The sequence below is a fragment of the Chelonoidis abingdonii genome, chromosome 2 (genome assembly GCF_003597395.2).
Source record: "Chelonoidis abingdonii isolate Lonesome George chromosome 2, CheloAbing_2.0, whole genome shotgun sequence".
NCBI lineage: Eukaryota > Metazoa > Chordata > Testudines > Testudinidae > Chelonoidis > Chelonoidis abingdonii.
The window spans coordinates 77,291,211-77,308,066 of record NC_133770.1 but is presented as its reverse complement, the minus strand read 5'-3'; the positions used below and the strand labels follow the sequence as shown (position 1 = coordinate 77,308,066).

Sequence of the window (16,856 nt, the reverse complement as noted above, 5' to 3'; positions counted from 1 at the left end):
AATAACCAAACAATCATTCATTTTCTGATATAGCTGTAAAACTAACCTGAAAAGTTTTCAAAATAAATCACTTTCAAAATGGATAGTGTGTATCTTCTAAAAATGAAAGCTACATCTATCTCTGAGTTGTGAAGAATACGCATTAAGGTTATAACCACCACCAAGAATGTACTTTTATCTAGAAATCCATGATTAAGTCGAGTCTTCCTGCCTAGTGATTTAAATTATGATTTAATCAAATCCACCGCAGAGAAGAGCAAAAATAAGTCAACGGGAGAGTTTCTCCTGTCAACCCCCTGCGGTGTAGACCCTGCGGTAACTCGACCTAAGGTATATCAACTCCAGCTATGTTATTCATAGCTGGCGTTGCGTAGCGTAGGTCGACCTACTGCAGTAGTATAGACATAGCCTTAGATCTGGAGACTCTTAACCCATAATTTGAGTGTCTGCACCAAGGGGTTGCATTGATTTCCCTAAACTAGTTCCTAAACCAATTTAGTTTTGGTGCTCAAATTGAGTGTATATCAAGGACGGCCTAAGTTAGAGTACAAAGGTAGAAAAGGTGGCAGTTTAAAGTATCTGAGAGAACACACCTAATTCATATTTTGTGACAGGGTCTAAGAGAAAGGATTGTCATAACTATTACACTTGAAAAACTGTTTTTACTCAAAAGAATAATTCGTTCACGTTACTCCAATCTTACACACATTATGCCATAATATTTAGCTCTTTGTTCTATTAGAAAATGAAGTTGTTTTTTTTGAACAGGAAATGAAAGTTGTGACAACACTGATTAACAAGTCCTTCCCAGTAAATTGACAGTCAAAATTGTGCAAATATCTCCCCAGCTGTATCCCTTGTCACTCTGGATTGGACTCTGGTAAATAGACATGGCTATATCTGCAAAAGGACCTACATGCGTAATTACCACTTTAGGCACCTTAATCCAACACTGAGATCCTCAAACCTCCACTCATCTGCCACCTAACCATGGAAGTGCCTGAAGTCCTGAGGTGTCCAAATTTCCACTGTTAAAAGTCCCCTAAGTGCCTATGTTTCTGACAGTGGGCATGGATACAGCTGTCTCTCTCACTCCTAAGCCCAGCAGGATCTTCAAACTAGGCATTCAGTAACTTTGCAAATGTGATGCAGCAAGTCAGTAGCAGAGCTAGACATACAATACAGACCTCTGTCTCCAGTTCTACCCCATTATACAGTACATCCTTCAACACAGTAAACCTACGGGGCAGATCCTCAGCTGGTATAAGGTGTCCTAAATCAACTATGATAATTTACACCAGTTGAGGATCTGCCCCAGTGTGTGATACAGTATGCACTTCTAGACAAGTTAGTGACCAAAAGGCAATACTAACCACTTTAGTATCAACCAAGATAGCAGTTAAGAAAATAAAAATCAGTTGAACAATGCTTAGAAAAAAATATTCACTGATATATAATGTAAATAGTTTTTCTACTTCAAGTCTGACAAATACAATAAAAAGATAGATTGCGATCTTGGTCACAAGTTACCATACAGAATAGCCAGCAATAACTACAGTGAGCTTTACCATCAAAAAGGTTACACCCTCTGAGAACACTTCATTTCCACTCCTTTCACCTCTTCCCCCACATTGTAGCCACTCTCTCGCTAAGCCTTGTTTACTCAGAAGACCATTAACATCCAGAAAGTCAGTGACAACTGCTAACATGTATGAAATGCAGGATTTCATAAGGGGATACCTGAAGGTAGAGTTACAACTCATGCTGTTAAGTCCGAAATGACTTTTGCCATTTCCAACAGTATTACACCTTCCCAAACAAAACACTCACTATTTTATGAGTTTACTATTCAACACTGAGAGCCAGACATCACTTTTTATTCTAACAAGTTCATTAGAGAACAATCCATTCATAACTATGTTATGACAACATATTATTGTTTTGCGTTACATGTTTCCTTTGCAAAGGGACATGGGAAATCCCACAATAGTGTAAATGAAACAAACTGCAGCAAGCTAACCATATGTACTCAGAAACTAAGAAAACTAATACCAGAGCTTCAAAAACAGGGTGAGTGGTAAGTGGCACCACTGACTCCCTCACCTGAGGGAAACTGTGTTGGCTCCTTTCAACAAAGGACCCAAGCACTACTACTTCACTTAGAGAGATAGTAAGAGAAAGAGAGAGGAGAGAGCAAGGGCATAAAAGTAAAGAGGTAAACGAAAGAAGGGACACAAAGAAAAATAACGTCAACGTGTAGAGGGGAGAAAGGAGACAGAAACTATAGCCTAGACTGGAAGAGAATACAATGTAAGGAATTAAAGAAAGGGACTCCCCTCCTTTAATTCTAGAGGGGGAAAGCAGATGTACTGCTGAATCAGAGCCTAACTTTATTCAGCAAAACACCTAAGCAGGCACATAACTTTCTTCACAAAAGAAAAGCCATCAGTTTTGTCAAATCCCATTGCTTGAAACGGTTCTCTTGTCATATGCACAAGACAACATTTATAATAATCTTCTGTGGTTGATTAAAAGCCTCAACTGCAAAAACTATTTATTGCCTTGGATGGCAAAGAGCCATAGTCATTTGGTTTAACGGTTTTCATTATTTTTATGAAGGGGGGGGGGACAGGACAGGAAATAGATACATCAACAAGAACCAGGGTATCAGGACTAAATTCTAGAAAAGAATAGAAACCACATGGAATTCACAAAACATGGCATACTCATAACTCCCGCCACCCTCCCTCCTCACAGAAGCCAGGAAGCTACGAAGGAAAGAATATTGTAGATGGGACCTTTACAGTAGTCAGAAGGCTCTTGAGGGGGGAAGAGACAAAATAAAGCTCTTTTTGCTTCTAGCAGCTAAAGTAAAGGGGACTTTAGACAACTACTACTAGCCAAAGGCTGTTATAGACTCATAGACTAGACTTTTTAAGGTCAGAAGGGATCATTATGATCATCTAGTCTGACTTCCTGCACAATGCAGGCCATACAATCTCACCCATCCACTTCTATAACAACCCCCTAACCTATGTCTGAGTTACTGAAGTCCTCAAATTGTGGTTTGAAGACCTCAAGCTGCAGAAAATCTTCCAGCAAGTGACCTGTGCCCCATGCTGCAGAGGAAGACGAAAAAACTGCAGGGCCTCTGCCAATCTGCCATGGAGGAAAATTCCTTCCCAACCCCAAATATGGCAATCAGTTAAATCCTGAGCACGTGGGCAAGACTCACCAGCCAACACCCAGGAAAGAATTCTCTGTAGTAACTCAGATCCCATCCCATCTAACATCCCATTCCAGACCACTGGGCATACTTATCTGCCGATTATTTGGCAACTGATCTTTGATTAATTGCCAAAATCAGGTTCTCTCATCATACCACCCCCTCCATACACTTATCAAGCTTAGTCTTAAAGCCAAATATGTCTTTTGCCCCCACTACTCCCTTTGGTTATGACAACGAAGACCCTGCAAGAACAGCATCCTAATAAACGTCAATACCCGCCCCCATTTCATGGCTGTTGTGGTTGCACTGGAGCAACTCACCAGGGTGTGGACCCTGGACCTTGCTGATGGCCCCCCAACCTACTACTGCCTTTCTTATCAACCTCCGGTTGGCAGGGTTTTGGGGGTGGAAGAGAAGGTGTGTTATTGGAAATACATCCTGTTAATTGTTGTCTTCTTTCTGCTTAGTTAAAACTGGCTTCATGGGCTGCTGTTTAAGTAACCTCACATCTTTCTTTCCTTTGCTCCTATAAAAGACAAATTAGAAGAAAATATTGATCCGTCTATGCAAGTATTTATATGGCCCTCATTACTGGAGTATCGAAAAGTAAAAGGGGCGGGGGAGGAAGGAAGAAAGAGGGGGGAAATTCTAATAACACTCTCTCACTCACAATGAAATTAAGAGATCACAGCATCAGCCAAAAATGGCTGACAAAGATAAACAGAATGGAGACAACTAAGTCAATTAATCTCTAGGAGGAAACAAGAGGACCAGAGAGGTGTTTTGAATATTTTAGATGACTTTGTATCATGGTAAGAGGAATGAGGAAAGAGAATGCCAGTGTTGTCAATTCTCATGATTTTATCATGAGTCTTAATATTTGAGGCTTTTCTTGAAGCCCCAGTTCCTGAACTCATTTGATGATGTGCGAATTTCAGCTTTCATTTTTTAAAAATAAGTAAGTTTCTAATATTTGGGGTTGCAGAGAAAAGCTTGACAACATGAACCTTAAAATGTTAAAAAAGCAATAAGGGTAAAAAAGAAACCCTCCATTATTTGTATTAAAAAATCTGTTTTTATGTCAATTTCATTATTTTTTGGGGACCTGGGTCAGGACTGCTGGATGCCTGGGCTTGGCAATACTGTAGCACACAGGTAAGTGACACTGTTTCCACACCTTTCCATTCCCTGCTTCCTATCGATTGGCATCCAAGATGTACATCTGCCAGTAGCTAGTTTTCCGAAGGACAAGCTGCATTTCATCCAATTCTTGCAGCCATCCAAGGATCAAAGCATGCTAAACAGGTTACTTACAAAAAGTGACAGACTTTAAAAACGGATGCAATAAAAGAAGTAAGATTCATTTTCCTGCTTACCTGTTACAAACAAAAATGGAAAAATTCCCCACAAACACACATCACATTTTAAACTCTAAATTATAAAGCTGGGAGAAAGGGCTTGCCTTCATCTTCCTCCCACGCCATTTCCCTTAATTGTGTGTGCGTCTCATATTTTATATATAAGAATACATAGTATATACATCATTTAAAATGATTAAATAATGAAATATAGTAACTATGTTAAAATTGTTCCATTTTCAGCTGTTACACAAGCTTTTTAGATAAATTTTTGCTTTTGCATAATTAGAAAACTGACTCAGTTAAAATAATTCCTGAACCATAAGACTCAATATTGTGTTTCAGCCCAGAGCTTTGCTTGTTGCTTTTTTAACCACTGCTACTATACTCTAGTTAAAAATCTTTTAATACATGGTTTATTGATAAAAATGATAGTACGTTAAATACAGACATACTAGTGGGTACGTCCTTCATGTTCTATTTTTATTAAAACACATAACCTGCAGTATTAACATATTTAAATTTAGGGGGAGGGGATTTTAAAGCTACCAAACAACTCAGATTTCTTTTAATATTCTCATTACAGTGTTTATGAATATACAAGGAGGAGTATGCCTTGCTATCCCTCAAGGGAAATAATGCGTTCCTCCAAAATCCTAATCTCCTGCTTACTATTTTATGCCTATAGTCTTAAAATTACCAATTTGTGTGTCAGATCTTATGTTGGAGAATCTACCATATTTAATTGTTTTAAAACATTGGAGGGGAAGGGAACTGCACGATGGTGTTATGAAGTTATAATTTTTATGTAATTTGTATATGTATGTATGTGTATATATACACACACACAATTTAACAACATGTAAATTGTTGTATTAAAAAAAATCTCTGCTACTGATAGTAATTAATATTGTGAAAAATGAGGTACAACAGATTTTTTAAATGAATATGTTGAATAGATTACACAGATTTCTAAAAGATATGGAATATGAAAATGACATTTCTAAAGTTAGGATTTTTTTCACCCCACAATAGATAATCATTAAAAATCATTTATGTTTGAACATTAGTTGAATACACAATTGACACACCAAGGCCCCAATCCTACAGCCTGTAGGAGGACTGGTGTACCCCCAGAGAGCCACACTGAAGTCAGAAGGGCTCCATGTGAGTGCAAAGGTCCTCCGATGTGCTATCGGCTGCAAGGCTGGGGCCTTTGACCCCAATTCTGCAGTGAACTCTACCTACAGTCCCACTGAAGGTGGTGGGGCTCCATTGAGTACAGAGGTCTACTTGTGAAGAGCTCATTGCAGAACTGGGGTCTTAGGATCTGATTCTGCAGACACTTACTAAGTGAGCAACTTTAGGCATGTGAGTAATCCTATGGAGTTCAGAGGGCCCACTTGTATATAAATGTTGCAGGATTGGGCTCCGAAGTAGCTTGCTCTTTACTAATTAAATGTTGATGATTTCATTACCTAAAAATATAAAAACAAAATGAACAAAAATAACACCAACTATACATAACAATATGATGGGGACTAATTTAGCTACAACTAATCAGGAAAGAGATCTTGGAGTCATCATGGATAGCTCTCTGAAGATGTCTACGCAGTGTGCAGTGGCAGTCAAAAAAGCAAACAGGATGTTAGGAATCATTAAAAAAGGGATAGAGAATAAGACGGAGAATATCTTATTGCTGTTATATAAATCAATGGTACGCCCACATCTTGAATACTGCATACAGACGTGGTCTCCTCATCTCATAAAAGATATACTGGCATTAAAAAAGGTTCAGAGAAGGGCAACTAAAATATTTCGGGGGTTAGAATGAGTCCCATATGAGGAGCGATTAAAGAGGCTAGGACTTTTCAGCTTGGAAAAGAGGAGACTAAAGGGGGATATGATAGAGGTATATAAAATCATGAGGGGTGTGGAGAAAGTGAATAAGGAAAAGTTATTTACTTATTCCCGTAATACAAGAACTAGGGACCACCAAATTAAATTAACAGGCAGCAGATTTAAAACAAATAAATGGAATTTCTTCTTCATACAGCACACAGTCAACCTGTGGAACTCCTTGCCTGAGGAGGTGGTGAAGGCTAGGACTGTAACAGGATTTAAAAGAGAACTTGATAAATTCATAGAGGTTAAGTCAATAAATGGCTATTAGCCAGGATGGGTAATGAATGGTGTCCCTAGCCTCTGTTTGTCAGAGGGCGGAGATGGATGGCAGGAGAGATCACTTGATCATTACCTGTTAGGTTCACTCCCTCTGGAGCACCTGGCATTGGCCACTGTCGGCAGACAGGATGCTGGGCTGGATAGACCCTTGGTCTCAACCAGTATGGCCATTCTTAAGTTCTTAACAGTAAATTTGACATGAAAATGCTGAAATCCTAATTAAACAACAATTTTAAACAGTCTGGTTAGTGCAGTTGCTCTATACAGCAGTATATTTAGGATTTTCTTAAAATCGATGGTAGTATATACATTTGCATTAAAAAAAGTTACAGATTATGAGATTTCTCTATCCTATATTCACATCAATTCAAATTAGGATAGAGTACAAAGATGACAACACTAGGGAAAATTTCTGAAACTCTAACTTCTCACCATTCTATCATCACCTCGAAGTCAATTTTCACCTTTTTCACTGGCTGAATTTGTTATCTTACATTTTGCTTTGGGGCTCATGTGTTCTTGCAATATGGCAGTACTGGATTATAAGAATACTGACAAACATGTTTGCTAGTAATCCACAATGGCTACACTGCAGTAAATCAGAAATCAGTTTCAGCAATACTATAACACTTGGAAGGAAAAGGCAAGGCAGACAAGGCAAAGTGCCATATTTTTGTTAATTATGTGGATTTCAGATACCCAGGTATCTGCTTAATAACTAATACAGCCAAACACACTTTAAAGAAGATTCTAAGAAGACAAGACAACTCTATGATCCAGAGATTACAGAACTGCCAGAGCTGAAGCCATTCTCTATTTGCTGCTTATTAATAGTGAGGAAATAATTAAGGGCCTCATCCTGCAAGCATTTACTACGCAGTATAATGGTTACTACTGTGAGTAGTCCCATCTGATCAGGTTCATCAACAGCTGTCCTAGGCTGATGGAGTTGCTCAGATCTGTCAGGTCAGGATTCCCTCCTGAAGGCTGAGAGGTGATGAGGAGTGTCAAGTTGCTGGCTGAAGTTTGCATGAGCAGCCTGGAAAAAGACTGCCCATCCAGCCTACCAGCCATACATATGGCAGGGAACCTATAGGGAATACAGCATTGGAACAGGTCTCCATCATGTAATTCCATTCTCAAACTGCCTCCTTGGCCCCTCTGCTCTTCTTGCCTCCATGAGGAGCGGCGATAGGGAGCAGAGAGACAGGCTGGACAGCAGGACCATGGAGTACACTGGGATGAGAAGTAAATCTCAAATGCTAACAGATCCATCAAATGAGGCAGATATCCTGTGGAAAAAAACAGTCTTTAGATTACATGATCATATACTATCATAATGCATATTCACAAAGAGACAGAATTAAGGTAGCATGGGCAACTTAATTCTGACATTTGCTAACTTTTGTCTGTGTAACTTAAAATTCTTTTAACATATTCTGTGTTATATGTATGACACAGACACACACTCTACATAGGAGATATTACAGCCAACAGATATACACAAATACGACAGCAAGAATAAAATGACAGCAGACCAGGTCCCAGGTGCAACATTATTTAACATTCCTGAAGTCAAACCTGAACACTTCAGCTTTTCCTGTCAGAACAGCAGTCCCAAGAGTAACATCCCTATTACCCATATACCCTTGATACACTTGCCACTGTTATTGTTGCATTTATTAGCTCATCACCAGCCCCAGATGAGAAATTCTTGGCAGAACATGGCATTTAGAACTCCCCAAAGACAAGACAATGGTTTGATAGTGCAGCTGAAAATATGAACAAGATGCTCTACGTCCCAAGTATGACAGCATAACTGGGAAAAAAAGGAGGTATGCAAGTCATATGAATTCATTGGTGTACATAAAACATGAAGCCATTCTGCTCCTAACAGGCATGGAACCGAACAGAAAAACCTGGAATACAGCCTTTTAAATCAGTGACTAACTCTTCAAGAGAAAGGTTATATGTTTATGAAAAACAAAGAAAACAGGAACAAAATGACAATGTAGCATAAAATCAGCATTCCAAACCATTGTAGTCTCTGTCCCTGGTGTTTATATCATTTGTTTGTTCTCTTATTTCCCAGGGCAGTTCCCAAAACAGTCCATGAAACACCACCTCAGCTAATCAAAACCGTCCCTTCCAGCAGGTTCCCAAACCCACCACCCCACTGCAAGGCAGTGGTCCTGAGCTCCTCTCCCCCAGTCTGGTAGATGGAAAAGTGGGTGGCGGCAAGGGGGAGCTTGCGAGCCACACTTTATGGTAAAAGAGCCATATGTGGCTCGTGAGCCACAGTTTGGCCACCCCTGTACTAGAGTGTTTACAAAATCTGATTTGTAGAGGGCTGGTTGCAAGTGTATAATGAGAAACCAAGTCCCTAAAAAGAGACTTGCTAACAGAACCTAATACTGAAGTGCAGCATGACTATGAACAAAGGCAAGAGGCTCCCTTGAAAAAATTCTGTGTAAGCAGATCACTTCACATAGTGGTTGAACTGGGGAAAAAATGGCAATGATATTCTTTCAAGCTCTGCATACAAAACAAACTCCACTCCTCCAAGCCACCATGAGACGCTGCTCACAACAAATTATGCAGTTGTTCAAAATATGATTGTGCTGCAGTTGGAGCTCTACTTGTCTCCTTGAGCTTTTAAGAACATAAGAACGGCCGTACCAGGTCTGACCAAAGGTCCACATAGCCCAGTATCTGTCTATCAACAGCAGCCAATGCCAGGTGCCCCACAGGGAGCGAACCTAACAGGGGAAAAACAATATGCAGTGATATAGACAGACCACAACCAGGTGCCCCACAGGGAGTGAACCTAACAAGTGATCTCCGTCCTGCCATCCATCTCCATCCTCTGACAAACAGAGGCTAGGGACACCATTCATTACCCATCCTGACTAATAGCCATTTATTGACTTCACCACCATGAATTTATCCAGTTTTCTTTTAAACACTGTCATAGTCCTAGCCTTCACAACCTCCTCAGGTAAGGAGTTCCACAAGTTGACTGTGTGCTGCATGAAGAACTTCCTTTTATTTGTTTTAAACCTGCTGCCTATTTTCTCCCCCTCAGAAGGGCTTCAATACATCTGTGGGTTCTGCTGGGCAAGCTGGACTTAGTTTCTTCTTAATAGGGGAGAAACAATATGTAGTGATATAGACAGACCACAACCAGTACTTGTGGCACTAAAACGAGACATCGTTCATAAAAACATTCATCTCTGTTTTTACACGGAAAATTAAATAATTAACTACGTTGACATTTAAAGTACCACATTGGGATCTGAGTTAACACACTGAAATGAATGGGGCAATTCACACCTCTCACAGCTATTGCTCCAGTCTCTCTGCAAACTCACAGAGATCTCTCTGCTCCGGTTACATCTGGTTCACATTTTGAGGTTCTCTTCACAACCTAACAAACAGCGACTCAAGGCTTGCCTGTTGCCTGCATTTTGGACTACAGGAGAATGAACAGCAGTGTAGATCAAAGTGCTGTACTGTAACTTCCCCATGTTGACAAGAACTAGACTTATTAGTTTATGTTAACACAGTCCTCTTCAAATAGGACCACATTAATATGAAGTAGAAACCTTTTAATTCACACCCATAGGACATGGCTACACTTGCAGATGTAGAGCGCTGTGTGTTAAATCCATCTTCAGAGAGCACAGTAGGGAAAGTGATGTAGTCTGTTCACACCAACAGCTGCTTGCGCAGCCACATTTACGGCACTTACAGCGGCACTGGGAGCAGCGCGTTATGGGCAGCTATCCCAGCATGCAAGTGACTGCAACATGCTTTTTAAATGGGGGTGGAGGGTGACAGGGAGTGTGTTGTGTGTATGTGGGGGGAGAGAGAGGGATGACTTTAGGGCGATTCCACTGATTCATGGGAATCGGGCCCCGCACCCTCTGCCGAAGTGCCACTGAAACCAGCGGCAACCGACTGAGCTGCCGCCAAATTGCCGCCGCTATCTTCGGTGGCAGCTCTTTCGAATTGTGCCCTGCATGCCCTAAAGCCAGCCCTGGGGAGAGAGCATATCAGCATGCTATCTTGTTAGTTCAGATAGCAGCAGGACTCCCCGCCCTGCCTCTCTCATACACAGCATTCCACACTTATCTGTCTCAGAGCAGATAAGCAGCTGGCTGTCAGAAACAGAGCTTTCAAACAGCATATCCGCATTCCTGTAGCGAGTTCAAAACAATGAGAAGAGTGGCCACTTGACTTAAGGGGATTATGAGACATTTCCAGAGGCTGATCAGAGCACACTAATGCAACACCTCATCCACACTGGCGCCATGGCGCTCCAGTGGGGCACAGCAAACTTTATTCCACTCACCGAGGTGGAGCACCAACAGCGCTGTAGCCGCAGAATCAGAGCATTCTATGTGCCTTCCCAGTGTGGATGGGTAGTGAGCTAGTGCGCCCAGGGCTCCTTTATTGCACTGTAACTCAAGTGTAGCCAAGCCCACAGTGTCCACACAGGGGAGTTCCACCGCAGCACTTTAGTCCACATTGCTGTTCACACCCCTATAGTCCAAACTGCAGAGTAGTGTAGACATAGCCTGAGTTTTATTTAAAAAAAGTAAAGCAGAGATACTGGAAAACAAAATAGCAATATACTGAGAGGTAGCAATATGTGGTGACATTGCATAATAGCTGAATCCAGGGCCTGGCCTCCTACAGCACAGCAATTCCCCAACTGCAGCCTGAAGCATTCTAAAATGTGTTCATTGTCATCCAATCTGTGTAACTGTAGAATAAGAATAGATCAAATGCAGGTTTTTATTACTGATGAATGCAAAGAAACAATTTTATTAATCTAACAATGAAGATATAGTTGTATATCACCATTTTCATTGATTCTTCATTTTAAAAATTGTGTGTCTATGTATATAAACAGCAGTGGAGTGCTGCTGAATGCTAACTCCTGGGACTAGCCTTGTTTCACATACATTGATCATACCATAGTTGAAACTGAGCCAGCAACAGTGCTTAAACATGGGCGTTCCTACCTAGTTTCTAAAACTTCTATGATCAATGTGTGACAAAGGTGTTTTTTTTCTGAGCATTATTCTACCAAAAAATACTACCATCACCTAGAAGAGTACAGCAATTTTTATAACGTGCTTAAAACCCATTTACAATGTGCTTTCTGCTGAGTTTAAACTTGATTTATAGCTATGTGTTTACCAAAAGTAGGGCATGGGAAGTCAGACTTCTAGCAAGAACTATGAACTCTGTAGCGTGGAGAAGGCCTTAGGGCTTTTCTACACAGAAAATTTTTGCCAAAGTAGCTAGGTCTACATTACAGACTTCTTCCAACATAGCTACATCAGTCAGGGCAGGGTGTGAAGAAGCGTGATTCCTGACCAACACAGCTGTGCTGATAGACATTCCTACTGAAAACACAGCTATACCAGCAATTCTACACTTTTATCAGTATTATTTATTTCACTTGTGGGGGATGGCCTTACTATACCAGTACAAAGTGTAGCTTTGCTGGTTTAGTTGTGTCTACTCTAGGAGTGCTTTGCCAGTATAAGCCGATATATACTCTACACACACACAATGCTGGTAAAGCACTCCCACTGTAGGCATAGCTTTATACTGATATAGTTAAACCAATATAGTTATGCCAAAATAAACCCATGTGAAAGTTATTATTCCAGTATAAGAAATGGCTTTGTGTTTGTTTAGCTTAAACCCCTTCCCAAGCAATATAAACTAAATTGCCAGAATAAGAGCATCCACATGGGGGCTTATTATGGTATAACTATATTGGTTTAAATATAACAATACAGGTTTAAATTCACACCTTAACTTGTACCAACGTAATTTTCCTGTGTAGACAAGCACTTAGTCATCAACTGTGTTTACACTTAATATTCCCCCTCACATTCCCCAGTATCCCTGTCTCTGGTGGAGCAATAGGAATGCTAACATAGATCAGATGATGACTAGGTGGCTGAAATGTCATCAAAACCCACCCAAAGCTGGTTTACACAACACAGTGGTTAAGAGGCAGGCAGCTGCCAGCACCTTGTCTATGCTAAAACTTGACCCCAGTTGTTACTGTTGGCAGTGGCAAGTGAAAGTCCAGCGGGGTGACAGCAGGGGACTCACAGGCTGGTATCAGATCATGCCAGAGTTGCCTTCCCCGCATTTCTAGGCTGGGGAGGGGGTCCTGCTGTACAACAGGTTGTGAATCACCCTGTCTAGCATAACCAGGGTCAACGATAGCATCAAAGGCCCAGGCAGGGAGAGGGAGCAAGCTCATACCAGCACCCAGCTTGGGCCACATGGCCCCAGGGCGGGGCAAACGGCAGGGTTACTTTCACTCCCCAGGGCGCCCTTCAGCGTGACCTTTAACGTCAGCTGGCAGCACCACAGGCCAGCCTACCTGCACGTTTCCCTCCCACTACCGCCGACCCCTGAGGCGCGCAAGGCAGGCGCGGGGCTTTCCCAGTGCCACAGCACACCTTGGGGCGGTGGGAGCGGAGCGGAGCGGCACGGGCAGGCGGCGGAGGCAGCGGCAGCAGCAACAGACGCTTGCTGTTATTGCTCCCCCTACCAGGAGCCACGCACGCCCCAGGAGGGGGAGGGGTGTGGCCGCCCCTACCTGCTGTGCCCGAGGGAGGCTCCATGTGGGGCTTCTCACTACAGCAACCGCCGCCACACTATAACCACTCCCGAGAGCCCACGCTCTTTGCGCAGGCGCAGAAGACTACGAGAAACCTGCGGGCCGCCGAGGCGCTGGCGCAGGCGCGGGCGGGGCGGCAGAAGAACGCAGAAGCGGGCGCGCGCAAGACAACTGGCTTCGAGCGGGGGCGCGGAGAGAGCGGAGCAGCGCGCGAGAGAACGGCCGCGGGTAGACGCACGCGCCCTGGTGGGTGAAGTGAGACGGGGAAGAGCGCGTGTGTGCCGGTACCTAGCCAGCGAGACGCGAGAAGGGCGCAAGCGCCGGCAGCCCCCGAGGCGCCGAAGGCGGGTGCGGGGGCGCGTGCGGTGAGGAGGTGGGCGGTGTCCGGAGCCAGGCGGTTGCTGTGCTCCGCTGAGGGGGACTCAGCCCCTTAGGAAGCCCGCCCAATCCGAATCAGTAAAGTACAAGGGATTTGTGGCCTCGGTGGTGTCTTGGAGCGGGGTGTCGCTGAGTAATGCCTGGGCCTTAGGGAGCTGATCCCACAACAGCCACCAATTCACTGTCTGACCCTGGACAAGTCACTTATCCTTTCTGTGCCTCAGTACCTCATCTACACCATTTGATAATAACACAGCTCCCCTGAGGGTGGCGATAGGGAGATGCCAGCTAGAGGGAGTTACTGAAATGTGTTTAATTATTACCACTTATGACTAGTCAGTGTTTAAGAGAGACTCTCAAATGCATGCACTTGAGCACACAGGCCTGGGAGCACCCTCCCTGTTATTATTTAGTACCTGTACTATTAGGGGCTGGGGTCCCACTGTACTAAGCACTGGTCTCGCAACGAAAAGAGAAAGGATCAGTAAGTTTACAGTTTAAGGATACGCTGAGCCATGGATGCACAGATGATAACAAGGAAATGGAGATAATCAAGATATGTCTCAAGCAGAGGTCAGAACCATTTTTGTTTGCATTATAGCATAGGTGAGTTTTAAGGTGAGATTTGAGGTGGAGCATGTGCATATTTGAAGGGAATTCTTCCATGCATATAGGAAGGCATATAAAAATAGTACTAAAAGGCTTGTTGGAAAAAATTAATTAACCCTCACAAGAGCTCAAAAAATAGGTTATTTAAAAAGCATAGACAGTTGTTCAAACTCTCTATGTACTTTGTGTGGGCTGAGTTTGGCCCTGTGCACCTTTTAAAAGTATCTTCGAGGTAGTCCATAATTTTTTGAGAGATGAATGACATTGACGCAGTGGGTAGCACACAAAACAAAAGTAATGCTAGGTTGTCTTCACAGAATCAGAATAATAGAATTGTAGGACTGAAAGGGACCTGGCTAGTGTCAAAAAACTGCTCTTTAATTACTGAAAGCATGAGTTAGGATTGCCAACTTTTAGAGAATGAAATGTGGAACAGTAAGCTGTTATAAAATATAACATTTAAGGGCAAGAATGGCCCGGACCCTAGAGTGTGCTGGAATTGCGAGCTATCATTTTCCCGGGTCCTGCTTGAAGGCTGCTTACCTTCTATAGAGAAGCATGTGGTCAGAGTCTCAGCAGTTTAGAAAGTACCTGCCTAAAACAAGGTGGGGTGAGCTGTGCTCCTCGGCCTTAGGGAGAAGCCTGCTTTGTGTGTGTCTGTTTTGGGTTCTTATGTGTTATCAGTCTGAATTCTACACAACGTCTTTTGCAACCTGCCAGCAAGAGTATTTTATGTTTTTGTCCAACTTCTCTATGCATGGCATGAACATAACACCCCCAACATTCAGAAAAATTAGATATTAGGGATACAGGGCAAGAGTTGAAACTTCAGGAATTGTTGCAACATATACAATCCTGGCCACTTTCCTTCCACCCTACGTGACCCCCACCTCACCCCACCCGACCCCACCCAATAGCAAATAGACCAATTGGCAGGAAAAAATACTATACAATACTTGGGGATTGCTTCAAAAGTGGATTTTCACTTAGCAACTTTTCCATTATTTTGCTTGCTTATCCATATAGGAAGTCCAAGCTGAAGAACTATATTTCTGAAGGCTTTACATTTTGAGGCAAGCAAGAAATCTAAGTGTCTTCCCAACAAAAAGTTTCCAAAATAGATGAAGATGAAGGATCGTTTTAGTGACAACCTGTGTTTTCAGAGTTTCTGTTTTGTTTTATCTTTGCTGTGGAGGATCCTCTCCATCCTTGTCACAGCTGGGAGAATCCAACCATTTCTATTTCTTTAAACATCCTAATTAGAGGCCTTGTGTGCTTCTGAAAGGGATCTGGGAGCAGATGATTGGGGAATTATGTGGAAAAAATAGAACACAAGGTTAGGGGTATCTATTCTGAATATTAATGTTCATTAAGGAAAAAAAGATCTGAGGCATAAAACAGCTTATTTTTTTCCAGACCCACTTCATTCTCCTCTTATAAGAAATCAAGTCCTTTTATTTGGAAGTAGATTGTTTCAACTTTTGTGGCCACATTGAGGATCAAATTCCTCATGCTTATGCATTCACAGTAATTAGCAGAGCATGAGATAGACAGAATCTTCCAGCTGATTGTTCATGGCCTTGATGAATGCTTGATGGTCTAGAGCATTTCTTTTAAGACTATTATGTGCCCTGACACTTTCTACATCCACAAATTTGAGCATAGTCCTTTAAGTTGAGTAGAATAGACTTTTTGTTTCATGTGTCTCTGTAAAATATGAATTTCCCACCAAGAATGGTACCACCACCACCTTGCACTCAGAATCCCCCTGATAAGCCCAACTCCCTCTGCACCTGGACCACCCGGATCTCCACCTGACTGAGCCCCAATCAGCTACACCTGGATCCCCACCCCATTGAGCAGCACTTCCCCAGCATCTGAACCCACCCCCACTGAGCCACACACACTTAGACCCCCCTACCAACCTCTACCCCCACACACACCCAAAGCCCACCACCACCGAGCCCCAACCACCTTCACCTGGACCCCCCTGCAGAGCCCCATTATTGTTGCACCCAGAACCCCCCAACAAGTCCTTGTGCATTCAGATTCCCTCCACACCTGGATTCCCCCACTGAGCTGCCTGCTCCCCGATTGCCGCACACAGAACCCTCTCAACCCACACCTGGATTCCCCCACAGTAAGTCTCTCCACGACCTGGACCCTGCCTTGCTGAGCCTACCTACCCACACAGAGTGGCAGGGCCCTTAGTGTTTCTAGGGCAGGAGGGTCCTTGCACTGTGTCAGGGTTGGGTGCAGCCTCACTGCTGAATCCATGTCCTGGGGTGGGGGAGAACTGCACAGTGATCTCCCACCTCTGCAGCCAGTGGCCTGTGCTCCCCAGTTCCATGCTGGAGCCTCCACATTTATTTGGCATGTAAAATTTGCAGAATTTTAACATTTTTGGAACAAAATTTTAAATTTTTTTGTGTAAACTGCC

General features: G+C 42.8%; 1 protein-coding gene and 1 long non-coding RNA gene across 5 annotated transcripts in view; one reads left to right on the top strand and one right to left on the bottom strand.

Moving 5' to 3' along the window:
* CMC1 (C-X9-C motif containing 1) overlaps positions 1-13,500 on the bottom strand; it is an 88,832-nt gene extending 75,332 nt beyond the window's left edge. The window contains exon 1 of the mRNA XM_075062475.1: positions 13,409-13,500. Coding sequence (XP_074918576.1) covers positions 13,409-13,433 — 25 coding nt within the window. The 5' untranslated portion in view covers positions 13,434-13,500. The remainder of the gene's footprint in view (positions 1-13,408) is intronic.
* A 59-nt stretch (positions 13,501-13,559) lies between these two features.
* Positions 13,560-16,856, top strand: part of LOC116830107 (uncharacterized) — a 29,259-nt gene continuing 25,962 nt past the window's right edge. For 2 of the 4 annotated variants that reach the window (XR_004374892.2, XR_012655228.1), the window contains exon 1: positions 13,560-13,832. This is a non-coding gene — a long non-coding RNA (uncharacterized LOC116830107). Of the gene's footprint in view, positions 14,381-16,856 lie in introns of all 4 variants that reach the window. The other 2 variants (XR_004374893.2, XR_012655227.1) reach the window with 2 other exon arrangements.